Source organism: Entelurus aequoreus, linkage group LG24, assembly GCF_033978785.1.
Source record: "Entelurus aequoreus isolate RoL-2023_Sb linkage group LG24, RoL_Eaeq_v1.1, whole genome shotgun sequence".
Lineage (NCBI taxonomy): Eukaryota > Metazoa > Chordata > Actinopteri > Syngnathiformes > Syngnathidae > Entelurus > Entelurus aequoreus.
Window position 1 is genome coordinate 26,393,353 of NC_084754.1, and position 26,478 is coordinate 26,419,830.

The 26,478-nt window shown below is 39.2% G+C and overlaps 1 protein-coding gene across 1 annotated transcript in view; it reads left to right on the top strand.

Annotated features, from left to right (window-relative positions):
- The window catches only part of gnao1a (guanine nucleotide binding protein (G protein), alpha activating activity polypeptide O, a), a 236,160-nt gene that overhangs the window by 166,238 nt on the left and 43,444 nt on the right, over window positions 1–26,478 (top strand). Inside the window, exon 4 of the mRNA XM_062035823.1 lies at window positions 12,729–12,889. Within this exon, the coding sequence (XP_061891807.1) occupies window positions 12,729–12,889 (161 nt within the window). The remainder of the gene's footprint in view (window positions 1–12,728; window positions 12,890–26,478) is intronic.

A 26,478-nucleotide genomic window follows, 5' to 3' on the forward strand; every position in this document is an offset into this window, starting at 1 on the left:
CTAATGGTTAGAGTGTCCGCCCTGAGATCGGTAGGTTGCGAGTTCAAACCCTGGCTGAGTCATACCAAAGACTATAAAAAAATGGGACCCATTACCTCCCTGCTTGGCACTCAGCATCAAGGGTTGGAATTGGGGGTTAAATCACCAAATATAATTTCTGGGTGAGCTCAATGCTCCCCTCACCTCCCAGGGGGTGATCAAGGGTGATGGGTCAAATGCAGAGAATAATTTCGCCACACCTAGTGTGTGTGTGACAATCATTGGTACTTTAACTTTACCTTAACTGTGTTTCTTTCTGAGAAGCAGTGTCCGCTACTGTGGACATGTTTTCTCTCAGTTTGGAAAATGCCGTTTTTCAGAACGGCATTTAAGTTAAAGGCCTACTTCACCACGCAGTCTGAAATCTTAACATTGCAACACATGCCAATACGGCCGGGTTAACTTATAAAGTGCAATTTTAAATTTCCCGCTAAACTTCCGGTTGAAAACGTCTATGTATGATGACGTATGCGCGTGACATCAATCGTTGGAACGGAAGTATTCGGACCCCATTGAATCCAATACAAAAAGCTCTGTTTTCATCTCAAAATTCCACAGTATTCTGGACATCTGTGTTGGTGAATCTCTTGCAATTTGTTTAATTAACAATGAAGACTGCAAAGAAGAAAGTTGTAGGTGGGATCGGTGTATTAGCGGCGGACTACAGCAATACAACCAGGAGGATTTTGAGATGGATAGCAGACGCGCTAGCCGCCGACCTCACCTTGACTTCCTCCGACTCCGGGCCGCCGACCGCATCTATGTACGGGTGAAGTCTTTCGTCGCTCCGTCGATCGCTGGAACGCAGGTGAGCACGGGTGTTGATGAGCAGATGAGGGCTGGCTGGCGTAGGTGGAGCGCTATTGTTTTTAGCATAGCTCTGTGAGGTCCCGTTGCTAAGTTAGCTTCAATGGCGTCATTAGCAACAGCATTGTTAAGCTTCGCCAGCCTGGAAAGCATTAAGCATGTAGTTACATGTCCATGGTTTAATAGTATTGTTGATTTTCTGTCTATCTTTCCAGTCAGGGGTTTATTTCTTTTGTTTCTATCTGCATTTAAGCACGATGCTATCACGTTAGCTCCGTAGCTAAAGAGCTTCGCCGATGTATTGTCGTGGAGATAAAAGTCACTGTGAATGTCCATTTCGCGTTCTCGACTCTCATTTTCAAGAGGATATAGTATCCGAGGTGGTTTAAAATACAAATCCGTGATCCGCAATAGAAAAAGGAGAAAGTGTGGAATCCAATGAACCCTTGTACCTAAGTTACGGTCAGAGCAAAAAAAACATACGTCCTGCACTGCACTCTAGTCCTTCACTCTCACGTTCCTCATCCACGAATCTTTCATCCTCGCTCAAATTAATGGGGTAATCGTCGTTTTCTCGGTCCGAATCGCTCTCGCTGCATTGTAAACAATGGGGAAATGTGAGGAGCCTTTCAACCTGTGACGTCACGCTACTTCCGGTACAGGCAAGGCTTTTTTTATCAGCGACCAAAAGTTGCGAACTTTATCGTCGATGTTCTCTACTAAATCCTTTCAGCAAAAATATGGCAATATCGCGAAATGATCAAGTATGACACATAGAATGGATCTGCTATCCCCGTTTAAATTAAAAAAATTATTTTCAGTAGGCCTTTAACTCCCAATTGAACTTGTATAATGTAAATACCTCACAAATTGACGTTTAGCTTCACTGGCTTCATCTTTTCCAGGTGATAGTAGCTTACAGTATCAAGTAGCTTTTGTGTGCAACAGATGATTTCTCTCAGCACAACATGCCTTGACCGTGTCTTTTAGAACCTCCAACACAGACGTTATGTTTTCACCAGGGTTTGTTTGTCTGTTTGTTAGCAACATACCTCAAACAATTGTTAGGATTTTGGAGAAAAAACAACAATTCATCTCATGTACTACAAACTTTGTACAAAGTGGAACACAATTCACTTCCTTCTTCCTCTTTCTCTCCACTTTACGGTATTCCACGCCCCCACATTGCGGCCCCACGCTGCACAGCGGATTCTGGGCGATGCAATTTATTTTCAGACCCGCCAAATCAAAAGTGCCAGAAAAAAACTACACTTACCAAGGTTTTGTTTGATACCGTCACATGTCACAACATTATTGCTAAGATTATGAAACCGCAATAACGTGGTATCTACAATATCGTTAAATCCCTACAAAGCAGTCAAAGGCCGACAGCATGATATAATCTTTCCATTTTGTGTATGTATTTTTCTCCACCTAAATTAATCCCAACTATTGCTGTTTTGAAGGGAAGTGCCCTTAGGATGATGCGAGCCTTCAAGTTATTATGTAACCATAGGCCATAAAATCATAGCTTCTGTCTCCTGTTTCATTTATACTATTTAATGGCCATTTTTCTTCATGTGGTTTAGAGTGCGATTTCCTTTGCCTTATCTGGCAAAACATGAATGTCGTTTTGTCCTCCTAGAGTGTTTTAAATCAGATATACTGAATAGGGTGCAGACTCCACTTTGTGCTGCAAAAAGCACCATTTGATGTAGACGTATGTACATATAGACATAGCTATACGCCGATCACATGCTGTGCGTAGGGCCCCTTTATCAATTGTGTGTAAAGAGGCCCATTTAAAATGTCTATCAATGAAAGACAGGACGCTTTTTACCCCAAACTTATGCCTAGACCCTTCCTTCTCCGTCACACTGCAAAAACTGAAATCCAAGTAAGTAAATATATCAAATAAGGGTGATATTTGCTTATTTTCTGTCTGATAAGATAATTCTTCTCACTAAGCAGATTTTATGTTAGAGTGTTTTACTTGTTTTAAGGGTTTTGGTCCTAAAAGATCTCAGTAAGATATTATAGCTTGTTGCTGAGATTTTATGACCTATATTGAGTAAACCATGCTTGAAACTAGAATATCAACTGTTGCAAAGCTGTGTGATCAACACTCACAAGTATAAAACTACTTTTTTATAGTAATAATTTCTTATTTCAAGCATGAAAAATTAATGACTTTGACACAATTGTGTCTCATATTAAAACAAATGACAGCCAAATGGACTTTGCTATTTTATTTTCAATGAAACAATAGAAATTACGTACTCATATAGTAGTACAGTTGTTATTAGTGAGAATATACTTATTTTAAGGTATTTTTGGGTTCATTGAGGTTAGCTAAATTTACTTTTTGTTGGAAAGTCTTGACAAGCAACATTTTCTTGTTCAGATAATTTTGCTTAGTTCAAATAAAATACCCCTAATTTTTTTTTTTTTTTTTTTTCTTGTTTTTGAACACTGACTTTTTGCAGTGCACTGATAAGAATATGATAGCATTGACATTGACACTCACGTCTGTAATCCGCACTGTTAGCGCACTGGTCTTGTAAGGAAGACATACCGGCTTCAATCCCCGATGGGAGTTGACAGAAACATGTGTTCATTTATGTTTTAATTATCTTACATTAGTAATGTTGCACTGACAAAAATACATTATTAAACAACTTATTTCCCCTGAATTTGTTTAAAACCAAAATATGCATAATTCAAGTTTGAGTCGAAAACTAAAGTACTGTATAAAAATAGTTTCAACAAACAACAAAGTGAATACATTTTGTAAATGTTATAATATTGTGTTGATTATAAAGCATTATTAATGCAAATGACAACGGGGTGTTTGAAAATGTTAATGTCAGTAATATATTCATAATTAGCTTGTTTGAAGAGGACTCTAATGATTCTAACCTACATTAACAATTGCTTCTGGTCTAGATAATGTATATAGTTTATTTCAATAAAAACACAGCCCCCACCCCTTCCCTCTCTAAAAGTTATCTTTTGAAAATGTACATTGTTTAGATTTATGAAAGATAAACGTCACCTTTATTTTTTTTTAGACACTGTTGAAAATATACTTCATAAACATATAGATGCATTCGGTCACAACATCAGGTACACTTGCACATCTTCGATTGATACAGAGCTGCTTAAAAAAGCTGTTTTTAGCCGCATTTACTGTATGTCATTGCTTGTCGCACATCTGTGATATTGTGTGGACGCCAAGATTAAATGAAAATAATACTTTATCCTACCTTTTTTGGTGTTTCGTCCAACTCCACTGGCCCCATACAGCACACTCCCTGACTGATAACTTTATGTCCAAATAAGTATGTCCACCTCACTGTGCCATCACAACATAGCTAAATTGCAAACCCCAGCGTTCAGAGACATGCAAAACTGTGTGTAAACTTGCGAACAAATGCATGAACCTAATGATTTGATGCTTAGGCAATGTTTAACCCGAGTATCCAACATTTATAAATCAGAAAAGACAAAAAACTTACTGTTGTGTATTTGGGATCTGCCTTATTCCTAAAAATTTGAAATCAAACCATGGAGTCATTGCAAATATTTTTATAAAACAATCTTGCCTTTCTTCATACTTCCTCCAAACGATCCGTTTAGACTTTGCACCATGTGTGACATTTTTTCAAGATGTAATGTCGGCGGATTATCCATATATGGTAGTAATCTACCCAAAGTCCTTTATGCAAGTCCGCCACTTTTAATTTATGTATGAGGGTTTGTAGTCCACACGACATAATGCCCAAAGTGCAACCCAATGAAAATGCTCTGTTATTTGTTGTATTAACCAACACAGGTCTCGACACACACCTCCAGTCTCACCTGAGGAACTAAAAAGTGCCTGACTAACTTTTTCATTTTGCGACAATGTGCCTTCAGCTGGGAAGAAGTATCTCCTAGTGTGTACAAACCAGAATATTCTTGCTTCACAAACCTGTGCCAGTATAAGTACTTTAAATGGTGGACTCTGTGCCTACTATTTATGGCAAAGGAGGAGACAATGAATCTGTATGAAATAACAGTATCTTAGCAATGTGTGAATGATACATTAGCAATGTTAGTTAGATGTGTATTGTAGCTTGTAGCTTAGCCCTCTTGTAGAACAACAGCTTCAACAACCTCTATGGCAATATAAAATTATTTTACCAAAAATACTTATAATGGCAGTGTTGGTCCCTACTCTTTATGGCAATGAAGGAGACAATGAAACACCTTTCAAAACTGATTGTTTTTAGAGACAGAAAATAAGTAGCTTGAATATTGGTATTTACTGCTATATTTATGCAAGTTTTCACCAAGGAACTATCATTACATGTTATGTAGACTAGTGGCGGGCCGTGCATTTCCCACCTAGGCCCTCAGTGATGTCTGACTTAAATGATTGCCTCTCAAAATACCATTATTGATGTCCCCACATGACCATTGCTGGAGAAATACTATACAGAGACACATTGACACACTACTGGGCATTGTACAAAACGGGTTATTTTCTGGCGCATTGAAAAAACAATAAACCCGCATCAGCAATTAAAACATATCTTATGTGGTACTGTCAAAATTAAAATTGCAAAAAACATTTTAAACGTGAAAAAATTAAGAAATAAAAAATATCTGAACTCACATTTCATTGAAAGCTGAGCTCGCTTCTGGGGTTGGCTGACATCGTCTCGCAAAATGCAGTTTCTCTTTAAATATCCTTCTTGAAAATGGCCTTGCAAATATATGTCTTGTCTTGTCTAATCATAAAAGATGCAGACGAGGCGTGTTGGCTGAGTTCTTAAAGTTTACTCCACAGCGTGCTCATCAAAAACATCAAGCATGGCTACATTCAACAACCTAAACGGGGCTACTGCGCATGCTCATCACTACTGTGGCATGCTGGGTAATGGAATTGTTATGTTACCTGGCTCATAGCATCACTATATATCTGTCTTAGGCCATCTAGAAGGCCTTACTGACAACATACACTGTCTATCACTGTATGTGCCCGTTCACTTACAGTGCACAGACGCCCGCATTACTGAATTTGAAGGCCCCGGCAGATTTGGTACAGCATGGCAACATAGGCTAGCTGAATTCTGATTGGATAAAAACAAAGCATTATTTTCAGAATCCACAGAATGTTTTCCCTGTCCACCCACAATGTTTTCTATTTCCAACCGTAAACGAGGATCCCACCCATATTGAAATTAGACATAGTACAAATATGTTAATACCTCTATTGCACAACTTCTGCTGTTGCAATTAGCTCCTGCTTTGGGAACCCAGAAGCCAACTAATGAATACTAAGTACAATACAAGTATAACCATAATATGTTAATGTATGTAATTTAGCTTAGCATATTCAAATGAAACTAAACTATAACCACATTTGCATCAAGTTGCCATCATTAGTGAAGTCTACTTACTAACAATTAGGTATGTGTTAATTGTGAAGGTATCCAACATAATTTGGAGAGCAAAAGAAAATGTTAATAAGTTGCAGCTGTAAGATTCGACATCCATATGCATGCTTCTCCTTTCTCCGTGTTCCACCTGTTCTCCCTCAGTGTTTAGGTGTATTTTTACCACCCTCTTGGTGTTATGCTTGCCACCATAAAGCACATTTTAACAATCACACGATTTGTATGCTTTGCATCCAGGGGATCCTTCCTCTGTAGATGGGTGTTTGTATGACACCCTGTGAGTGTGCTGACGGAAGCCCCAATAAAGCAAAGCCTGGGCTACATAGTGTGTGCGTGTGTGTGTGTGTGTGTGTGTGTGTGTGTGTGTGTGTGTGTGTGTGTGTGTGTGTGTGTGTGTGTGTGTGTGTGTGTGTGTGTGTGTGTGTGTGTGTGTGTGTGTGTGTGTGTGTGTGTGTGTGTGTGTGTGTGTGTGTGTGTGTGTGTGTGTGTGTGTGTGTGTGTGTGTGTGTGTGTGTGTGTGTGTGTGTGTGTGAGGGCTCCACAGGGCAGGCCATAGGAGGGCCGGAACAACAGTTAAATATTTCATTACTTCCAGTTTTCAGCAGTGGCTCCACAGAGGGAGGGAGTGTGTGAGACAAGAAGATATATTTCTCCCTCTGTAGATACATAAGTTGCACAGAAAAGATTCAGATAAATGCAGACATTAAAGTATGTTTGATAATTATGTTTTTATATATCGTGGAACAGGGTAAGACAAAAAGGAGGGACAGGCCGATAAGGGTGATGGAAACAAGAAGGGTGCAGCGGAATAGATGGGAAGATCACAAGGGAGAGCCAAACAGTGAATATTGCATTCCTGGGGATGAGCCATGGTCACCATGGCAACTGCATCAGAGAGTCACATGATGTGGAGGAGTAGGAAAGAGAGAGGGATGAAGATAGTTGAAAACTAGAGGCAGCGTCAGAGGGTGTGGTGTGCCAGTAGACAGCAGAGAAAAAAGATGATATAATAATGAATTGTCTTTGTGGATTTGGCTTTAGATCGTATGCTGGTTATACGACTACAGCCATGATGTTAGGGTTAGGTTCAGTTGTCCAGACAGATGAAAAAAATGATTGAACGAGTGAACGCAAGTCCAAAAATAGAAGAGAGGAGGGTTGGGACTGACAAGACAGAGTGAAAACAGACTTAATAGTGATTGTTATCCGAGATATCTAATTGGTTCACAATCAGAGAGATACTGTACTGTTTTTGTTGTACACATTACTACTGTGTGCATGCTAAATGGCTCTTTCATTTAAAAAAAAAAACATTAAGAATTGTTTATATTATGCAGAAACCGGTATTCAAACATAGTTTAGCTATCTATCATTTTAAATAAAGCATCAGCAAAATGACAGAAACACACGGTAATTATAGTTTACTGTAAGTGATTGTGTCCTTTGTGCAACTGAAACTTTTTTTTACTGATCTCATGGGAATTTTGTGTGCTAGGAAATGGAAAAAATATATTATGAGCCTGATCTACTAAAGTGCTAAATAATGTGTGGTAACTATAACATTGTGTGTACTATTAGTGGGTGTGTTGCTGGTGATTTAGTCAGACTGTGTGTACAATTGATAACAAGTGGATTGTGTCATGTTGTTGCCATGCAGCACAAAAATATAATATGTACCACCTTTTCTGGGCAATATTGTGCGATTTAGACAACAAAACGTACTTTTACCACACTGAAGGTGCACTCTGGGCGGCGCTGTGGTGTTGTAACGGTGTGTTGTAATGATGCAATTGCAAGAAAATGCATATTGCAAGAAAATCGAACACCATCAGCAAAAGCTGACAGACAGCAAAACAAATCAATTTAATTTGTTATATTCAGCCCATTAAAGGGGAACTGCACTTTTTGGGGAATGTTGTCTATCATTCACAATCATTATGAAAGACATGACGATGGATGTTATTTATTTTTTGCATTCTAAATATTAAATAAATGCGATCAAAAGTTTGCTTACAATGGAGCTTATGGGAGCCGTGCAATTCCGGATACAAAGCCCTTAAAAAAAGTTATTCTGTCTCAATTGTGCAATGTAGCCGCTGTTATATTCTTAGCTCACTGTCAGATTAATGGCACTGGTCCTTTTGGTGGTGATGGTGACAAGTGAGAATGGCGTTATTTTTTATTGTGTGAATTATTTTGAGTCTTTTCATTTTATCACATTTTGTGGCAATTTGCCTGTGTATGAAACGTGTCATATAAAGTTTTGATTGATTGACTTAAGAAAAGTGGCTGTTATTGTTAATAACTGTTAGGCTTGTACAACTCTTTGTGATGGACGATTCGACAAGCATCTAGATACATGTGTTACGATACGATTCAAAAACAAGATATTTGAAAAACGGTTCATGAACAATCAGATATTATTCAATACAGATTCAATTATAATTCTTATTGATCACAACTAATTGGTCTGACCGTACTAAACACATTTCAGAATTAATCAATAATAATAATAATATTATCAATCATTTTAATATTTTTATAGTTAGAGTTGTAAAAAACTGTTAACAATGTAGAGCCCTCTAAACATTAAATAATGCCCACATTGTCATTTTTACACTCATTTCACCGAATATAGTAAGTAGCCTCCTATACTCTCGCACGATGCATTTTTATTCATGGACCTGCTGTTGGTTTAAAGCTCTTGCACAGACACGTACAAGGATTTGGTGAGCTGCATTCAGCCCACAGCCCTTAAGTGTGACTAGCATGGTTAAATATACATAGGATGGGAAAACATGCATGTGTGGACCATTTAACCAGAACCAACTTTATCCTGTGTCCGGACTAAAATATATCAGAACATCACTATGAAATTAGGTTCTTACCCAAACATAATACATCTAATAGTAAAGTCAGAGTTGAACTGCAGTGGGACAAAAATAATTATTGCATTGTAAATTGAAAATACTGTGATAAATCCAATAATTTTAACTGATGTTTTAAATATTTTGGACTACATTATTTTCCATGTTGGACATTTTTTGAATGGTATCATTGCCACATGATCATAAAGCCGTGTGGGTTAATTAGAGATGGTTACAGTTTGGCATTTGGCTCTAGATAAGTGTTGAGTTTGCTTGAAAGTGAGTGAGAAAGCAAATGAATGTAAAACAGGGATGGTTGCACAACAAAAAGCCCATCAGCATCTCTCACACACACACTGATCCTGGACAAAATGTTTAGATGCTTCCCTTTGTCTGCTTAGTGTTTGTACGTGTATCTGTGGCCCACTGCCCAGCACTTCAAAGTGGAATACACACACAAATAGAAAACAGAGTACAGTAAGTCTCATTTTGCACTGACTCTCATTCACATGCGGACATCCAGATGCACACACTAGCTCTTTCTCCATATCAGGTGCTGTGTGACACCGCAGCCAGCATCAATCACTGGGAGGAAGCTCAAGCTCAGCTTTATTCCAAGCTGGAAAACATATTAAATCAAAACTGTTCCAGTTGGATTGTTGCCAAGTATAAGAGGCCAGAAGCTTTACAGTATTATTGAAAAAGGACAAGGTGTCATGGTGCCTCCGCCTCGGCAGCTTAAAGAGTGTGTCTGTAGATGTGGTCTTAATCTCTCATTATCAGCAGTCCTTGCCTATTTTTGAAACATAATACAATGGGAAGGACGGCACAACGTAAAATCCCATACACGTCGAATTTGCAATAATGGTTACAGAATTTTGCCATGATGCAAAACTCAGTGTTCATGTGTGGACGGGTAAAACTGAGCTTTTTGGTTGGTGTGAAACGTGCAACTCATCTCATGTTTTAAATATTTGTATAACGCTTTTTTCTAGTGACTCAAAACACAATACACCCATTATTAATTCACTCCACATTCACAATATGGTGGTGCTTGGTAAGATATATTTGTAGCCACAGCTGCCCTGGGGTAAACTGACGGAAACATGGCTGCCGATTTGCATCAACCGATCACCACAAAACATTCATTCAGATTCATACACCAGTGTGGGTGGCACTGGGCGCAAGGTGGGTGAAGTGTCTTGCCCAAGGACACAACGCAGTGACTGGGATTGCAGAAGATGGATTAATACCAAAAACCCTCTATATCACATCTGGGCAAATTATGGCCCATTAAGATTTGCAATTCCACCCGCCGGACGATTCCAAATATTTTTTTTTAGACCTTTAACATCGAAACTGTAGCCGCCATTATGATGTGCAGTGCTGTTTTCAAATGACCGTAAGTCTTGAAATATCGAAAGTATTTTTATTTTATTTTTTGCCCATGTTTGTTGTACAGATTTACTTTACAGAAGAGAATTGTGGGATACTTCTCTTGTTACCTTATTTGTATTTGACTTTATTTAATGGATTTATGTTAATGTTTGGCGCAGCCGGACCAGAGCAGAAGGAGATAGAAAGAGGAAATAAAAGAAGACAGAGGGGGAAATTGCGGGGGATAAGACAGAGAGACAACAACAACAACAAACACAACAATAACAACAACAACAACAACAACAACAGACCAGCATAAGCAAATATGATATGTACAAATATGATACGAAAAGTGATAGCATGCCAAAGAAGCAGTTAGGGAAGTAAAAATTAATAACACAGAAATCACAATGAACATTGTTACACTACAAATGGAGCAATACAAATACCAATAGAAATAGCACGATTGATAATGAATAATGACAATAATTACTAGGGGTGTGGGAAAAAATCGATTCGAATTCGAATCGCGATTCTCACGTTGTGCGATTCAGAATCGATTCTCATTTTTAAAAAATCGATTTATTTTTTATTTATTTTTTATTTTTTTAATCCAACAAAACAATACACAGCAATACCTTAACAATGCAATCCAATTCCAAAACCAAACCCGACCCAGCAACACTCAGAACTGCAATAAACAGAGCAATTGAGAGGAGACATAAACACGACACAGAACAAACCAAAAGTAGTGAAACAAAAATGAATATTATCAACAACAGTATCAATATTAGTTACAATTTCAACATAGCAGTGATTAAAAATCCCTCATTGACATTATCATTAGACATTTATAAAAAAAAGAAAAAAAAGAACAATAGTGTCACAGTGGCTTACACTTGCATTGCATCTCATAAGCTTGACAACATAATGTGTCCAATATTTTCACAAAGATAAAATAAGTCATATTGTTGGTTCGTTTAATAGTTAAAACAAATTTACATTATTGCAATCAGTTGATAAAACATTGTCCTTTACAATTATAAAAGCTTTTTACAAATATCTACTACTCTGCTTGCATGTCAGCAGACTGGGGTAGATCCTGCTGAAATCCTATGTATTGAATGAATAGAGAATCGTTTTGAATCGGGAAAAAATCGTATTTTAATCGAGAATCGTGTTGAATTGAAAAAAAAAATCGATGTTGAATCGAATCGTGACCCCAAGAATCGATATTGAATCGAATCGTGGGACACCCAAAGATTCACAGCCCTAATAATTACCTTTATTATCAACAAATGCAACAATGCATGTATATGTATATATATATATAGAAACAACCAAACACAAACACTGTATCATATATATATATATATATATATATATATATATATATATATATATATATATATATATATATATATATATATATATATATATATATATATATATATATACATATGTATATATATATACATATGTATGTATATGTATATGTATGTATATGTACGTATATACTGCCATAATACTGAATAACACAATCCTATGCTAATTAATATATTGCGTTTGATGCTTCCACTGGCTACAATTTAAGAACTCTTCAAGTTTTGTATTCAAAACAGACAAACAAAAAAATGGAACTACTCTGAGGTAGTCCTGAGGAGTGTAATATTGTTGGACCAGCCTGTACACCTCTCATGTTGTATAAGCCCAAGTGTTTACTTGACTGTTAGGATTGTGTGCAGCGCTTGGCTTAACAAACTTTGACTCAACACTAAAATGACCAGGCAATATTTACTTCAAGACATGACAGAGTTTGTCAGCACACGCATTCATTGGCCTGGTTTATGAACATGTTTTTAGTTGGTTAAAAAGTGAATCAATGTCTGTCGATTGATTTAAAAATATTTATTGTGACATCATATGTATTGTAAACGTAATACTATTTAACCATGCATGAAAAATTCCTAGTTTGTGAACCTGTTCTCAAACAATGGCAATAAAACTATTCTGATTCTGATTCTGATTCTGATTCTGATTCTGATGATGCACTTGACTCGATATGTCTGTTTTACCGCAATTATGCCTTGGTGCATAAGTGTTGCTTTGATGATATTTTAATATTGTTCGGGCACTTTGATCCTCATCAGGCCTTCAGATGACATTACTCTTCCTTCCTCCTCTCTCCCTTTAGGCGGATGCCAAGATGGTGTGTGATGTGGTTAGTCGTATGGAGGACACAGAGCCTTACTCTGCTGAACTGCTCTCCGCCATGATGCGTCTCTGGTCCGACTCAGGGATCCAGGAATGCTTCAGCCGCGCACGGGAGTACCAGCTTAACGATTCAGCACAGTAGTACGTATCCATGTCTGTGTGTCTTCTTGTCGGTTATTGTATTTACTTGTCTTACTGTACATATCTTACCGTGTGCATTAAGAGTTTAATAGTATTGGTTGCAGGAATTTTAACAACAAATACATTACTGTATATTGCTCATCCCAAATCAGAACAACACATGCACCTTTCACAGCTAAGCAACACAAAATTGGTTTATATATCGTCATTTTCGAGAACAATATTATATTTTAAGTATTAAATATATCCCTTTGACCCCCTTTGATGCATTCACTCCCCCAAAAAGGCAGTGAACACCTCAACAAACCCACAGCACTAATTATTTTAAATTTTCTCAATTTTCTCAATGTGATCATACACCAGCTATTACTCCCAACAGTCAATCACTGATTTATGCTGAGTGCCTGTGTGTGGGTGGAGATGGAGACAGCAGGAGAAAACATATCCAACGAAGCGGGGAATGGGAGGGATAGAGCCATTTCCGTTAAGTGCCATGTTTGTGTGTGTAGTCCTTGTTTAACTGTGCACCGTAGATCCTGTCAAATTACAGTACATGCAGGGACATGAAGAAAAACCGGAGAGATTGACTTTAATTGTTGGAGTAATTCAGCAGTACACACTATTTGCAGTAATTTCAGGGGTGGCTGCAGCGTAATTGTTTGTCTCAAATTTGATTACTCACAGTTTTGACCATTTTAGTGAGCTGATTTATCAGTGAAAAGGAAATACAGTAATTTGATTTCCATGGTAATATTACATAGACTAAGACTGTCAACACAACAATATGACATAAGAATTGAAACAGCGATTAGATTACGAGGGTACTCACACTTAAAGTTTAGCAACTTTGGCTAATGTGAGAGTGCAGCTCCTTGCTTAAAATTAGTTTACTTAACACATTTTGAAGTGGTGAGCCAGTGCGGTTGGTCATGCATTTGTTATTGAATGACTGATTTCATTAAATGTGATTGCTCCTCGCCAGGTCCTAATGATAGCCACCTTTCATAATATAACTAAAAAGAAACACTTGAAATAATGCACTAATGAATACTATGAAACTTTTATTTCAAGTTAACGATTACTAAACATCACTTTGACATGGTAAATTATTATTTATATTCTTTGATTATTTGTATACACCAGTGCATCTTACCAGTGGTTTGGCAAAAGGCAAGCAGTGACCCAGTTTGTGATTTTTTTTTTTTTAACTCAAATATTGTAGTTCCATGAAAACACATGAAAGTACAGTTTGAATTTAAGGTACTGTAAAATAATGTGTACAAACACATTAAGCACGTTTAATGAATATTTCAGAAACACAATGTTTTCATCCACAAGCTCAAAAATTATTTGAACAAAAATTGTCTGCATTTTTTTTTGTTGTACGTTATGTCAGAGGAGTTGAATTACAGCAAACCAACAAAAAGTTTGATAAAAAAATATTTAAGTATAAAAATATATATTTTTCTGATTATATTAGTTGGTGTGTAGAATATTCCAGTCGTAGCCAATACAGTAGTTCAGTCCCACAGACATTCTGCGCCTGCCTGCGAGTCCGCATTCAGGGCAGGATTACCAGCGAGTTGCAGCAGTCAGTGAAAGTGTCTGATCCTTCTCAATGTTGTGCTTCAACTTCTATGCCAGTGTTAGCCATATTTCTTTATTTTATTCTCCTGGGATCCACTTCCACCTGTGTAAGTGGATTGAACATTAATGATGTCGTAAAAAGCCTGACTTTCGCGACGGTCGAGCACACACGAGTACCCAAACACATTCACACAAACACACGCACACGTACACAAAGACATTCACAGACACACACAGGATCACGCTCAATAAAGGTGATTTGTTCCGTGCGCACACAGGATCATGCTCAATAAAGGTGGATTGTTCCGTGGAGGATTATACAGAGCATCGTTGCTTTCCCGCTGTTAACTACTGTGGTATCTTCTAGCAGAAATTTCTGACATGTTTGATCGAGGTAATATATGTTAACAGCTGATCACCGTGATCGAACTTAAGGCCCCGTTTAGACTAAGGTTATCCAGGGTAAATCCCAACTAACCTTATCCGTGTCCACACACAACAATGCCACCGTTTAAGACCCCCTCCGTCCGCTGGCGCAACATGACCTAATACGCATGCGGGGAAAATGTGCATGTCATAGTCACATCCAGTGTTGCTTTGTGTGCAAGTTCTTAAATTTTACTTATCTGAACAATATCCAGTGTTGTGGTATTTCAATGAACTGGAATCCAGTGTGCTGTGGGGCCCTATTGTAGTGAATCACACCTGAGCCATCATAAGTTAATCAAATCTTTATTAGACATGAAAGTACACAATGTGACAAAGAACATTTGACAACAATCAATCTAGGGAGCTAGATATCTGGTCAGGACACTCCTCACTCTTTTGCCTTCACCTTCATTGTCCATTCATTTTTGGTGACTTTATATACTCTGGACCTAGACGTTGAGTCCGCAACATACATGGCGATACAGTCTGCTCTGCCAATCCAAAAGCATTTGCCGTTTTCCGTAGTTAGTCTTCCCTCGACGGCCAGGTAATACAAAGCACACGCTACCTTTTTTTATCACATCTACGGGAGTCCGCATTCTCGTAGTCTCTCCTTCGACAAATGGAAGAAGTTTTTTGTTAAGTAGAATCCAAGCTGACCTCGACATTCGAAAGTTCTCTTGCCGTCTGAGATGTGTAGTATCCCAAATAGCTGCAATCGCTTTCTCTTAAGGTATTCATGTGTGATTTCCACAAGCGTTCATGTAGAGGAAGGAGAAACACGGGCATGTCTGGATGACTCGCCTTCATATTTCCAGTGGTTATCTCTGAGTTACTAAACCGCTTTATTATGAAGCTGACGTCACTTCCTGTGTGGGGCGCGGTCTTTCTGACTTCACTTCCTCTCCGAACTCAGTTTGTAAACAATCAATGAGTCCATACAAAGCTAAGGGCCGCAGATTCAAGAAATACACGCCACATTTACCCGTGTAAAAATTTGTCCGAGGAGGGGGACTTAAATGCTGGTTTAGTGTGGCTGAAACGGGGCTTAGGCTAAATAATTATTCGTTCAAGGGGTTAAACGACTTAGTGTAGACATGGCCTTAATCAATCACGATCATATAATCGCCTGGCCTTAAAATAATACAATAAGATGATACCAACTTATTTGGTGAAAACAGCAGGGGTTTGCAGACTTACCAAGGCATAGTAGTGTAAGTTTTTAAGTTCCTGTCTTCTTGATGGTGAATGGTAGCGTGACTCTTTCTTTAAATTGTTTGAATCCTTCTCTGTGTTGTGCTTTGTTCTTGCTTAAGTGTTGAGATTGCATAATCGTGTCTTGTCGCAGTTGACAGAATTGAAAACAAAAAGGTCTGTTTTCTTCTCAATGTAGACAAAGAAAAAAGAGCCTAGCTAAAAACACGGACAGCGTAAACGAACATTTGTCCCATCCGCTTAATGTCACTGACGGCAAACAGCCGGGGTTGATGAGGATAACGATGATGTTTGGTGGATGGCCCCCCCTCTGTGTACTCCCACAACACAGAATGGACAGTCGATAATTTGGTTGACTCCGGGCGAAAATTCGGGGTCCATGGCATGAACGCGTTTTATAGAACATCGCTTTGTACGGGACCGTGTTATATCGAACTTTACCTGTATCTATTAATGTAACAATTCAATAACTGTACCCACTCGGCATCCATTACAGCCGGTCACCAAGGATGGGGTTCCCCACATCTGTGGTCCCTTCTCAAGGATTCATCTTTTTCCCCAGTTCGGGCTTTTGAAGTTTTTCCTTGCCTGAATGTGGATTCAGATCAGGGGATCTTGTTGTGGTTAGTGAAGCCCTATGAGGGACTTGTAATCGATTGTGATTGATTTATTGATTGATTGATTGACTGACTGATTGATTGATTGATTGATTGATTGATTGATTGATTGATTGATTGATTGATTGATTATGATCCCACTGTGCTATGTTAATAGTAGATTGCAGTAGATTATGAAAAGGCCACCCAATGTGAAAACATGCAAGACGAATCTGGTTTCAAATTGAAACGTATGTCTTAATGCAACATTTATAAATAAATAAATGATAAATGGGTTATACTTGTATAGCGCTTTTCTACCTTCAAGGTACTCAAAGCGCTTTGACAGTATTTCCACATTCATCCATTCACACACACATTCACACACTGATGGCGGGAGCTGCCATGCAAGGTGCTAACCAGCAGCAAGGGTGAAGTGTCTTGCCTAAAGACACAACGGACGTGACTAGGATGGTAGAAGGTGGGGATTGAACCCCAGTAACCAGCAACCCTCCGATTGCTGGCACAGCCACTCTACCAACTTCGCCACGCCGAGTTGAACATTTAAGGTGACCGAGATGCGCATGAAGGCTGACTTGGGGAAGCAGTATGAGCATAGCACTGCTTAGTCTGCACCATACTGATGTAAAATTGAGTGCATAACGCCAGTTAAGAATATGTATCCATGAAAATTGCAGAACCAATTAAAATTGTAATCATATTCATTGTATTTAACGAGTTGCATCACAAACAAACGCTGCCATTTTACACAAGGTCGATTAGCATGACGGAGACATACTTTCCTCGCTCCCTGCGAGCTGGAGCGACACGCTGGGTATCATTCATCAGCTCATGCGAGAGGCGATTCCCGTTAATTAACTTACTTTTCTTTTGACATGTCTTTATTATGTGCACAAATGCATTGTGGAGTGAGCAAGCCTGTTTTTAAGTTAAAGTTAAAGTTGAAGTACCAATGATTGACACTAGGTGTGGTGAAATTTGTCCTCTGCATTTGACCCATCCCCTTGATCACCCCCTGGGAGGTGAGGGGAGCAGTTTCATCAATTTTGACTTGATGGATTGTTTTGTCTTGCTATTCATTGCTATTAAAAAAAGTTAATTTTCCTTCTTGGACATCCCATGGACAACAGCAGTGAGACCCATACTTGCCAACCTTGAGACCTCCGAATTCGTGAGATTGGAGGGGGGGTTGAGGTGTGGCAGGCAGGGGTGTATATTGTAGCCCGGAAGAGTTAGGGCTGCAAGGGATTCTGGGTATTTGTTCTGTTGTGTTTATGTTGTGTTACGGTGCGGATGTTCTCTCGAAATGTGTTTGTTATTCTTGTTTGGTGTGGGTTGACAGTGTGGCGCATATTTGTAACAGTGTTAAAGTTGTTTATACGACCATCTTAAGTGTGACCTGTATGGCTGTTGATCAAGTATGCCTTGCAGTCACTTTCGTGTGTCTGCAGAAGCCGCATACAACATGTGACTAGGCTGGCACGCTGTTTGAATGGTGAAAAAGCGGATGCTAAAGGCAGTGCCATCACGGCACGCCCTTAATATTGTTGTTCGGGAGAAATTCTGGAGAATGGTAGCCCCGGGAGATTTTCGGGAGGGGCACTGAAATTCGGGAGTCTCCCGGAAAAATCGGGAGGGTTGGCAAGTATGGTGAGACCAATGAAAGTTTTTCACAAGCAGAAGAACTGCGTGGGTTCCGGGTACTCAGACTTCCGCCCACCTCCTAAAAACATGCACCTGGGGATAGGTTGATTGGCAACACTAAATTGGCCCTAGTGTGTGAGTGTGAGTGTAAATGTTGTCTGTCTATCTGTGTTGGCCCTGTGATGAAGTGGCGACTTGTCCAGGGTATACACCGCCTTCCGCCCGAATGCAGCTGAGATAGGCTCCAGCACCCACCGCAACCCGGAAAGGGACAAGCGGTAGAAAATGGATGGATGGATGGATTAAGAAGAAAAGGAATCTAATAATAATGATAAACCAAAAACAAACAATAATTAAAAAAAATATTTATTTCAAACGAAAGCAAAATGCCCTGAACATGGTCGATCGAAAATCATCCCAGAGAATCGGGATCTTAATTACAAGAAAATTGTGGTTTACGTTGTTTTGCCAAATCGTGCAGCCCGAAATTGAGGCTTATTTGGGGCGGTATAGCTCGGTTGGTAGAGCGGCCGTGCCAGCAACTTGAGGGTTGCAGGTTTGATCCCCGCTTCCGCCATCCCAGTCACTGCCGTTGTGTCCTTGGGCAAGACACTTTATCCACCTGCTCCCAGTGCCACACACACTGGTTTAAATGTAACTTAGATATTGGGTTTCACTATGTAAAGCGCTTTGAGTCACTAGAGAAAAGCGCTATATAAATATAATTCACTTCACTTCACTTTAAGCTTTGTGCCAGTGTAACATGACAGTGGACCCCGCAATATGTATGTCCCCAAGGAAAATGAGTATCTAGTCTTGAGAGTGGTGCCAAAGAAAACTGAAAAATAGTCCATCCATCCATCCATCCATTTTCTACCGCTTATTCCCTTTGGGGTCGCGGGGGGCGCCGGAGCCTATCTCAGCTACAATCGGGCAGAAGGCGGGGTACACCCTGGACAAGTCGCCACCTCATCGCAGGGCCAACACAGATAGACAGACAACATTCACACTCCCATTCACACACTAGGGCCAATTTAGTGTTGCCAATCAACCTATCCCCTGGTGCATGTCTTTGGAGGTGGGAGGAAGCCGGAGTACCCGGAGGGAACCCACGCAGTCACGGGGAGAACATGCAAACTCCACACAGAAAGATCCCGAGGCCGGGATTGAACCCAAGACTACTCAGGATCTTCATATTGTGAGGCAGACGCACTAACCCCTCTGCCACCGTGCTGCCCCTGAAAAATAGTGATATCACAAAAGAAATCAGTAACTATGATATTATATGTATGATATTTGACTATGTAGTTTCAGCTAGCTAATATAAAATACCAACACTAGTTTATAGATAAATTGGTACTGTAGCTACGAGATGGGTAGTGAGCTCCATTTCTTGACAAGACTAATGCAGCTGCCCTGTAGCATGTGAGGTTCCATGCAATCAATCCTCCAATGCATCCTGTGGAAGTTTGTAGAAGCGTGCTAGGTTTTAAACGCTCTCAGGGGCCCTCTGGTGGCCATAGGTTGCTCCTACAAGCATTTATATATTGTACCAGATCAGCCATGACATTTGAAGATGAATTGTAGCTTGACAGCAACATAATGGACAGTGCACTGTGCTTCCAGGTAGTGACATCATTGTGTACAAACCACATCAGCAAATGAGTTGACTAAAAGCCTCACTGTAAGACTGCATTTGGATAGAAATCAATGAATACATGTCTGGAAATTAAGCAAAGCAGAATGATGGCAACATAAAATAGAAAACAATGTAGTGACTATAGAAGCAAGAGGAAAAAAAAGCTGAATTTAAATGATTCTCAGTTACTTTAAAAGCAACTAAGTCAAAAAGTTATGTACATAGGGGTGTAACGGTACGTGTATTTGTATTGAACCGTTCGGGTTCCGGTTCGGTTCGGAGGTGGACCGAACGAGTTTCCACACAGACATATTAAGTAGCGTAACGCACGTTGTGTAAACAATGCACACCGAGGCACAACACATGGCATGCTAGCAGCTAACGGGCTACGATAGACTGACCATACGTCCTCTTTTCACCGGACATGTCCTCTTTTGCGGAGCTGTCAGGGCGGAGTTTCTTAAATGCCTCAAATGTCCGGCATTCTGAGTTAGGGTTGCGTGTATTTTCAATGTACGTTCAGGGTTAAGAAGGGGTTAAAAACAAAACAAATTGTGCGTGCAGCAGCATTCGTGAGGGAGGGGCAGAGACAGAGAGAGCGAGAGAGTTATGATAAACGCGCATTGTCGCCAGGCTCTGCTTTTTATCCAAAGATTTATCAGATTAAATTTTTACTATCTATAGCAGGGGTGTCAATAGTGTGCCCCGGATGCCATTTGCCGCCCACAGCTAATGCTTTAAAGACCCACAGCACATTCTAAAAATACTGTTAAATAAACAAAACCATAACAAAAGTGAAATAAAAAAGCTTAAAGGTTAAATGTAATTTAGAAAATCTTGCAATGTTGACTAATAAAACAAAGCTGGTTTTTTTTCTTTCAAACTGTCATTGCTCAAAACATAATATTGAATCAAAATCAATGTTATTATGAATTATTGACCTATCCAAGGTTCCGATTACTTCACATCAAATATTCCACTAAGAAAAATATTTTGAAAGATTTTGCAAATTTGGTAAATAAATAACCCAAAAATTTATATTTTGTTGTTTTCTTACTGTACCGAAAATTAACCGAACCGTCACCTCTAAACCAAGGTACGTACCGAACCGAAATGTTTGTGTACCGTTACACCCCTATACGTACATGTATTATATTTACATATATTTAATTAGTTTTGCCATTTTCAGTCATTTCAAACAGCATCCATACTTTGTGAAAGACCATATCAGCATGAATGTGTGTACACTAGCAAACAATTTGTGTGTGCTAAATGTCACATTAAAGATTGATGCAAACTTCCTGTTGTGTTTTGGCCTGTGGAGCCTGTGTGTGTGTGTGTGTGTGTGTGTGTGTGTGTGTGTGTGTGTGTGTGTGTGTGTGTGTGTGTGTGTGTGTGTGTGTGTGTGTGTGTGTGTGTGTGTGTGTGTGTGTGTGTGTGTGTGTGTGTGTGTGTGTGTGTGTGTGTGTGTGTGTGTGTGTGTGTGTGCCTGCGTGCATGTTTGCTTGTGTGTGACAAACCATCAGATCACATATAAGTTAACATCTATTAAGTATCCTCATTTTGAATATGTCCCCTTTGATTTAAATATTTTCTTCGGTTGATTAAAGTTTTCAGGATGCGGAACGGTTTGCATATGTTTGTAAGTAGTGTACATTGTGGAAAGAAGAAGGCTTTTTTCTGAGAGTACTGCCTGAAGCCTCCTGTTCCTTTTTTACAAATGGCAGCATGTTGACCTATTTACCACAATGCACATATGCTTACATTGTGTACATGTATGGCACCGTTCTTTTTTTAGTGTTGAATCGTAAGATACAGACCCTGGACCACACGATGGCTTGGATGTGGGTTATTCATACAAGTCTTCATTAAAGACAGTAGCACTGTCTTTAAGTAGACCGCCTTTAAGATTTTATTTACATTTATATAATTTTCTGAAACATTAATTATAATCAGGTGTTTGTTCATCGCATTTACTCTTTATTTTGTGCTACTAGTGATCGTCACACTGCTGCATACATTCTTCTCTATCATTTCACAAGATTCTCATATAGGTTAAGGTTTAGCGTTGGGTGTTTTACCCTTTTTTTTTTTACCAAGGACTGCAGAAAAAGGAAATTTTTTATATATTCTGTGCATTAAAGATGCTAAAAACAATCAGATGCTAAACTATCTGAAGAAAACATCAACATCAACGTTTTACCTTTGTTTTATTGGTAACTGAGTGTAATATCCAATAATGTACCGTATTGATAATGAATTCATAATTATTTTTTTTTAAAAGCTGAGGGCCAATAAAACAAAGAGCTGCAGGCTGAATATGGCCATCTGGTTTAGTAGTGTCTCATTTTAGAGTCTCCACTGAAACGGTCATTCACAATAAGTAATAAAAATGATTTTAAAAAAGTTAAACTCTATAAAAAAGTAAAAATAACAACAATGTATTCATTTTCTACTGCTAATTATGTTCATGGTCAAAGGTGAGCCTTTCCCAGCTGACTTTGGGCAAAAGGTAAAGTACACCCGGGACTGGTTGCCATTCAATCACAAAGAACAACAACTGAACACTACCAATCAATCAATCAAAGTTTATTTATATAGCCCTAATTCACAAGTGTCTCAAAGGGCTGCACAAGCCACAACGACATCCTCGGTCCAGATTCCACATCAGGGCAAGAATAAACTCAACTCAATGGTATACAATGAGAAACCTTGGAGGGGACCGCAGATGTGGGGATCCCCCTGCCCCCAGGCGACCGGTGCAATGGACGTCGAGTGGATCTAGTTAATAGTGTGAGAGTCCAGTCCATAGTGGGGCTAGCAGGGGATCATCTTAAATGGAGACAAGTCATCAGCGCAGAGACGTCCCCAACTGATGCACAGATGAGTGGTCCACCCCTTAATGTGTGACTCAAACGAGAGAGTTGGGTCGAAGGTAATACCCAGATTCTTTACAGAGTCGCCTTGTGTAATTGTTTGGTTGTCAAATGTTAAGGTGGTATTATTAAATAGTTGTTGGTGTCTAGCAGGACCGATAATCAGCATTTCTACCTTCATTTTGACCACACCTTTGTGAGAATGGTTCTTCTTTTGGGATTAGTATTGCTAAAATGACAGAAATTGCTGAAGATAAAGCAAAACACAAGCAAGATCTGAACAAAGTTTGAAAATTTGGGGGTAATCTGAAAAAAAAAAAAAAAAATCAACATCCATGTGGTGCATGTAGAAATACAATAAAATGGGCCCCAGATTGGAACCTTAGGGCACTCCGTGTGTGAAAGTAACAGATAAGCTAAAACCTCCAAGGCTGACACAATCACTTATCTCAAATACAGTACATAGGACTGGAACCAGTAGGGATGTGTTTATCCTTCTTTACTCCCTACAAGAAAAGTGTGGTCTGGTACATGTTAAACACAGGAAGTGAACAGACTATAAAAAACTGCTGAGACACAGAGAAGGCGTAGGATTGAATAACCATCCTCTTTTTTTCAGACATGATCAATGGTAGAAGTGTAAACATGAACGTTAAGAATGTTCGAAATAAACTAAACTAAACAATTAGCAAGTTGTGCCCGGATGCCTGACAGGAGCAAGATGGAAAACCGTTTGTCAGTCCATCATGAGTAAACTTCTGAGGTCATGGCACAAGCACGAATGTCCAGCAGCAGTCTTTAACTATACAGTAGAGTTGACTTTATTGGTGACAAGTGTCAGAAACAATACCTCAAGCCGTATTGGCGTGCTACTTACACAAGCACAATTTTGTACTCAAATACAAAAAGGGTCTTATGAATGCAAGTTATATTATATCTAGAGGGTTCAATTGGCAAGAATTGAGTTGTCGTGACCTGAAAGACCAGATTGAGTCTCGGTCTGTTGCAGTGAACTGGTTCATTTCCATAGCTCACATGTGAATGCTACACAGACCGAGAGCAGCAATTAAAAGTACAGCAAAGAGCATGCAGAGGAAAGAGAAAATTAGTCCAAAGCACTCTCTCTGAGCCCGCTCTCACTTCTCTCCCCATCTCTATGTGAGAGCTTCTGCACGTACGCACGTACTGGCAGGCGGCCTCCTGCCACAGCTCTCTTTATGGATATGGTTTAGAAGCTTGTATTGGCAACCTGAGCTGGCAAAAATAGTACACAATATAATAGTGATCCTATTTAACCCGCTAGACCGCATTTTTGTTTGGAATATTTGAGTTTCAACACAGTGTCACAAAAAAATGCCCGGTCATGTCCTTGTTTTTTTACTGCACAGACTTTGGTCTAACAAAATGCCTTTGTAAATGCTAAACAAACAAAATAATTGTTAGTATTTTTTTTGTCTGGACCAGAGGACAGAACTTCAGGAGCCTGATCTACTAAGATCCAAATAACAAGTGCAAATTTCCGTGTGCACACAAAGAAATTGCACATACTATTGGTGGACGGGTTGCAGGTGATTCACTAAGAAGCCATGCACAATTAATAACAAGTGCAAAAGTGATGCAGATCGCCCAATTTAAAGGAAGATTGTTTGTGTACTACCAGCTGTCACCATGGAGACATTCATTTCCATCCACATGCTCCAATCTGTGGCATTTTGCTACAATGTAGAATATGCTACACACAAATATGATCTGAGACACATTTTCTGGGCTATTCGAAGCATTCCTCCAGTGTGATCTAAAAAACTGAACCCCCTTTTTTTTTTTTTTTTTTTTAAAAAGGGATTATCTGCTAGAATGATCAAGAAAAGAAAATGCTTTTTGCAGCTAGATGTATATTAATACAGCTCCCATATAAAAAAAACAAAAAACAATGCTGAATAAAGTGGTGGGTCACATCTTCCCAATGCCATGACCCACCACTAAAAATTTCAGGAAGATGGGCACACGTGTAAGGAAGTTATGACTGTAATTGTCTACCACAAGGGAACGATATTGGCGCCACTACAATGATGCCGTCACATCGCACCCAATACCGTAATTCACCATTAAAATTTCGGGAACATTAGAGCATGTGTCAGGAAGTTATTACTGTTATAATTGTCCACCACAATGGGGCGATATTGACGCCACTGCAGTAATGCACTTGCATCTTACCCAATACTTCAATCCCCCATCAAAAATTTCAGGAAGATCGGAGCATGTGTAAGCAAGTTAATATGTTATAATGTTTCACCACAAGGTGGCCATATTGGCGACACTGCAATGATGTAGTTGCATTCCAAACAATGCCATGATCCACCATCAACATTTCTGTGTGATCGGAGCATATGGAAGAACGTTATGAATGTTTTAACTTTTTACCACAAGGGGGCAATGATAGTGTCGATATCGTATAGGCATGATCGAACCCAACCTTAGAGCCTCATGTCAGTTTGGAGGAAGATCTGAACATATAAAGAGAATGGCGAGGTGCAGTTTTCACTATGAAGAGGTATGTATAGGTACTGACCCCTAGGGCACTCCAGGCTGACATCATCATCATTTATACCAATCATAATCAAGATTTGAATTTGGGAGGCGTTTCATGTTTTGTGGCAAACCATCAGATCACAGTTTGGCGCCATGCTACGCCCACTTCCTATGTCGTAGATAATATTTATTCACAATTTATCATTAGCCATCAGTATAATATCTGTCCGATCATCTATAGTGATGTAATAGCAGTTTGATTAGAGATGCCCTGAAGCGGTATTTGCCGGCCAGCTCCACCCACTGTGAATGTATACGACTATGTACTGACCCATACGGCACTTGAGTGCATCTTCATCATCATTTGTAACAATTATGATCCCGATCTTAACTTGGTAACGCTTTGTGTTCATTGGCAAGCCATCAGATCAAAGTCTGGCGCCATGCCACGCCCAAATCCTGCTGTAAACAAAACAATGTTTGCAATTTATCATCACCCATCAGTTTAGTGCAGGGGTGGGCAATTAATTTTTACCGGGGGCCGCATGAGAAACCCGAGCACTGCTGGAGGGCCACATCGACAATATTTCAATTAAATTTTGCTCAATAGGATTTTTGATATATACCGTAAGATAAATAATAATAATAATAATACTTTCATTTAACCTAACTTAACTTTATACCAAAAGCACTGCGTTGGAAATCATTTGTACCCCTTTCAGAGATCACATTTAGTTCCCCTTAAACATCCTCATGTTGCACAATGAAATGTAAGCATAGGATGAAGTGTGCATTCCTGTAACTTTCTCTAGTAACAGCATTCCATGATTAATATAAATAAATTAACATTAATAATAAATGACACTAAAATAAGCACACGTATGACTGAGGAGTCATAGTGTAACTTTGTGTGGTGTTTGAGTTGTCCGACTTTTTGTGTGGCCATAAACGCACCAGTGGTTTAGTGGTATGCGTGTTGGTGACGGATGACAAGTTGGTTTTAGCCTGGTTTGTACGGCAGAAAATTACTAGTTTTTTGAGATAGAAGTGTTT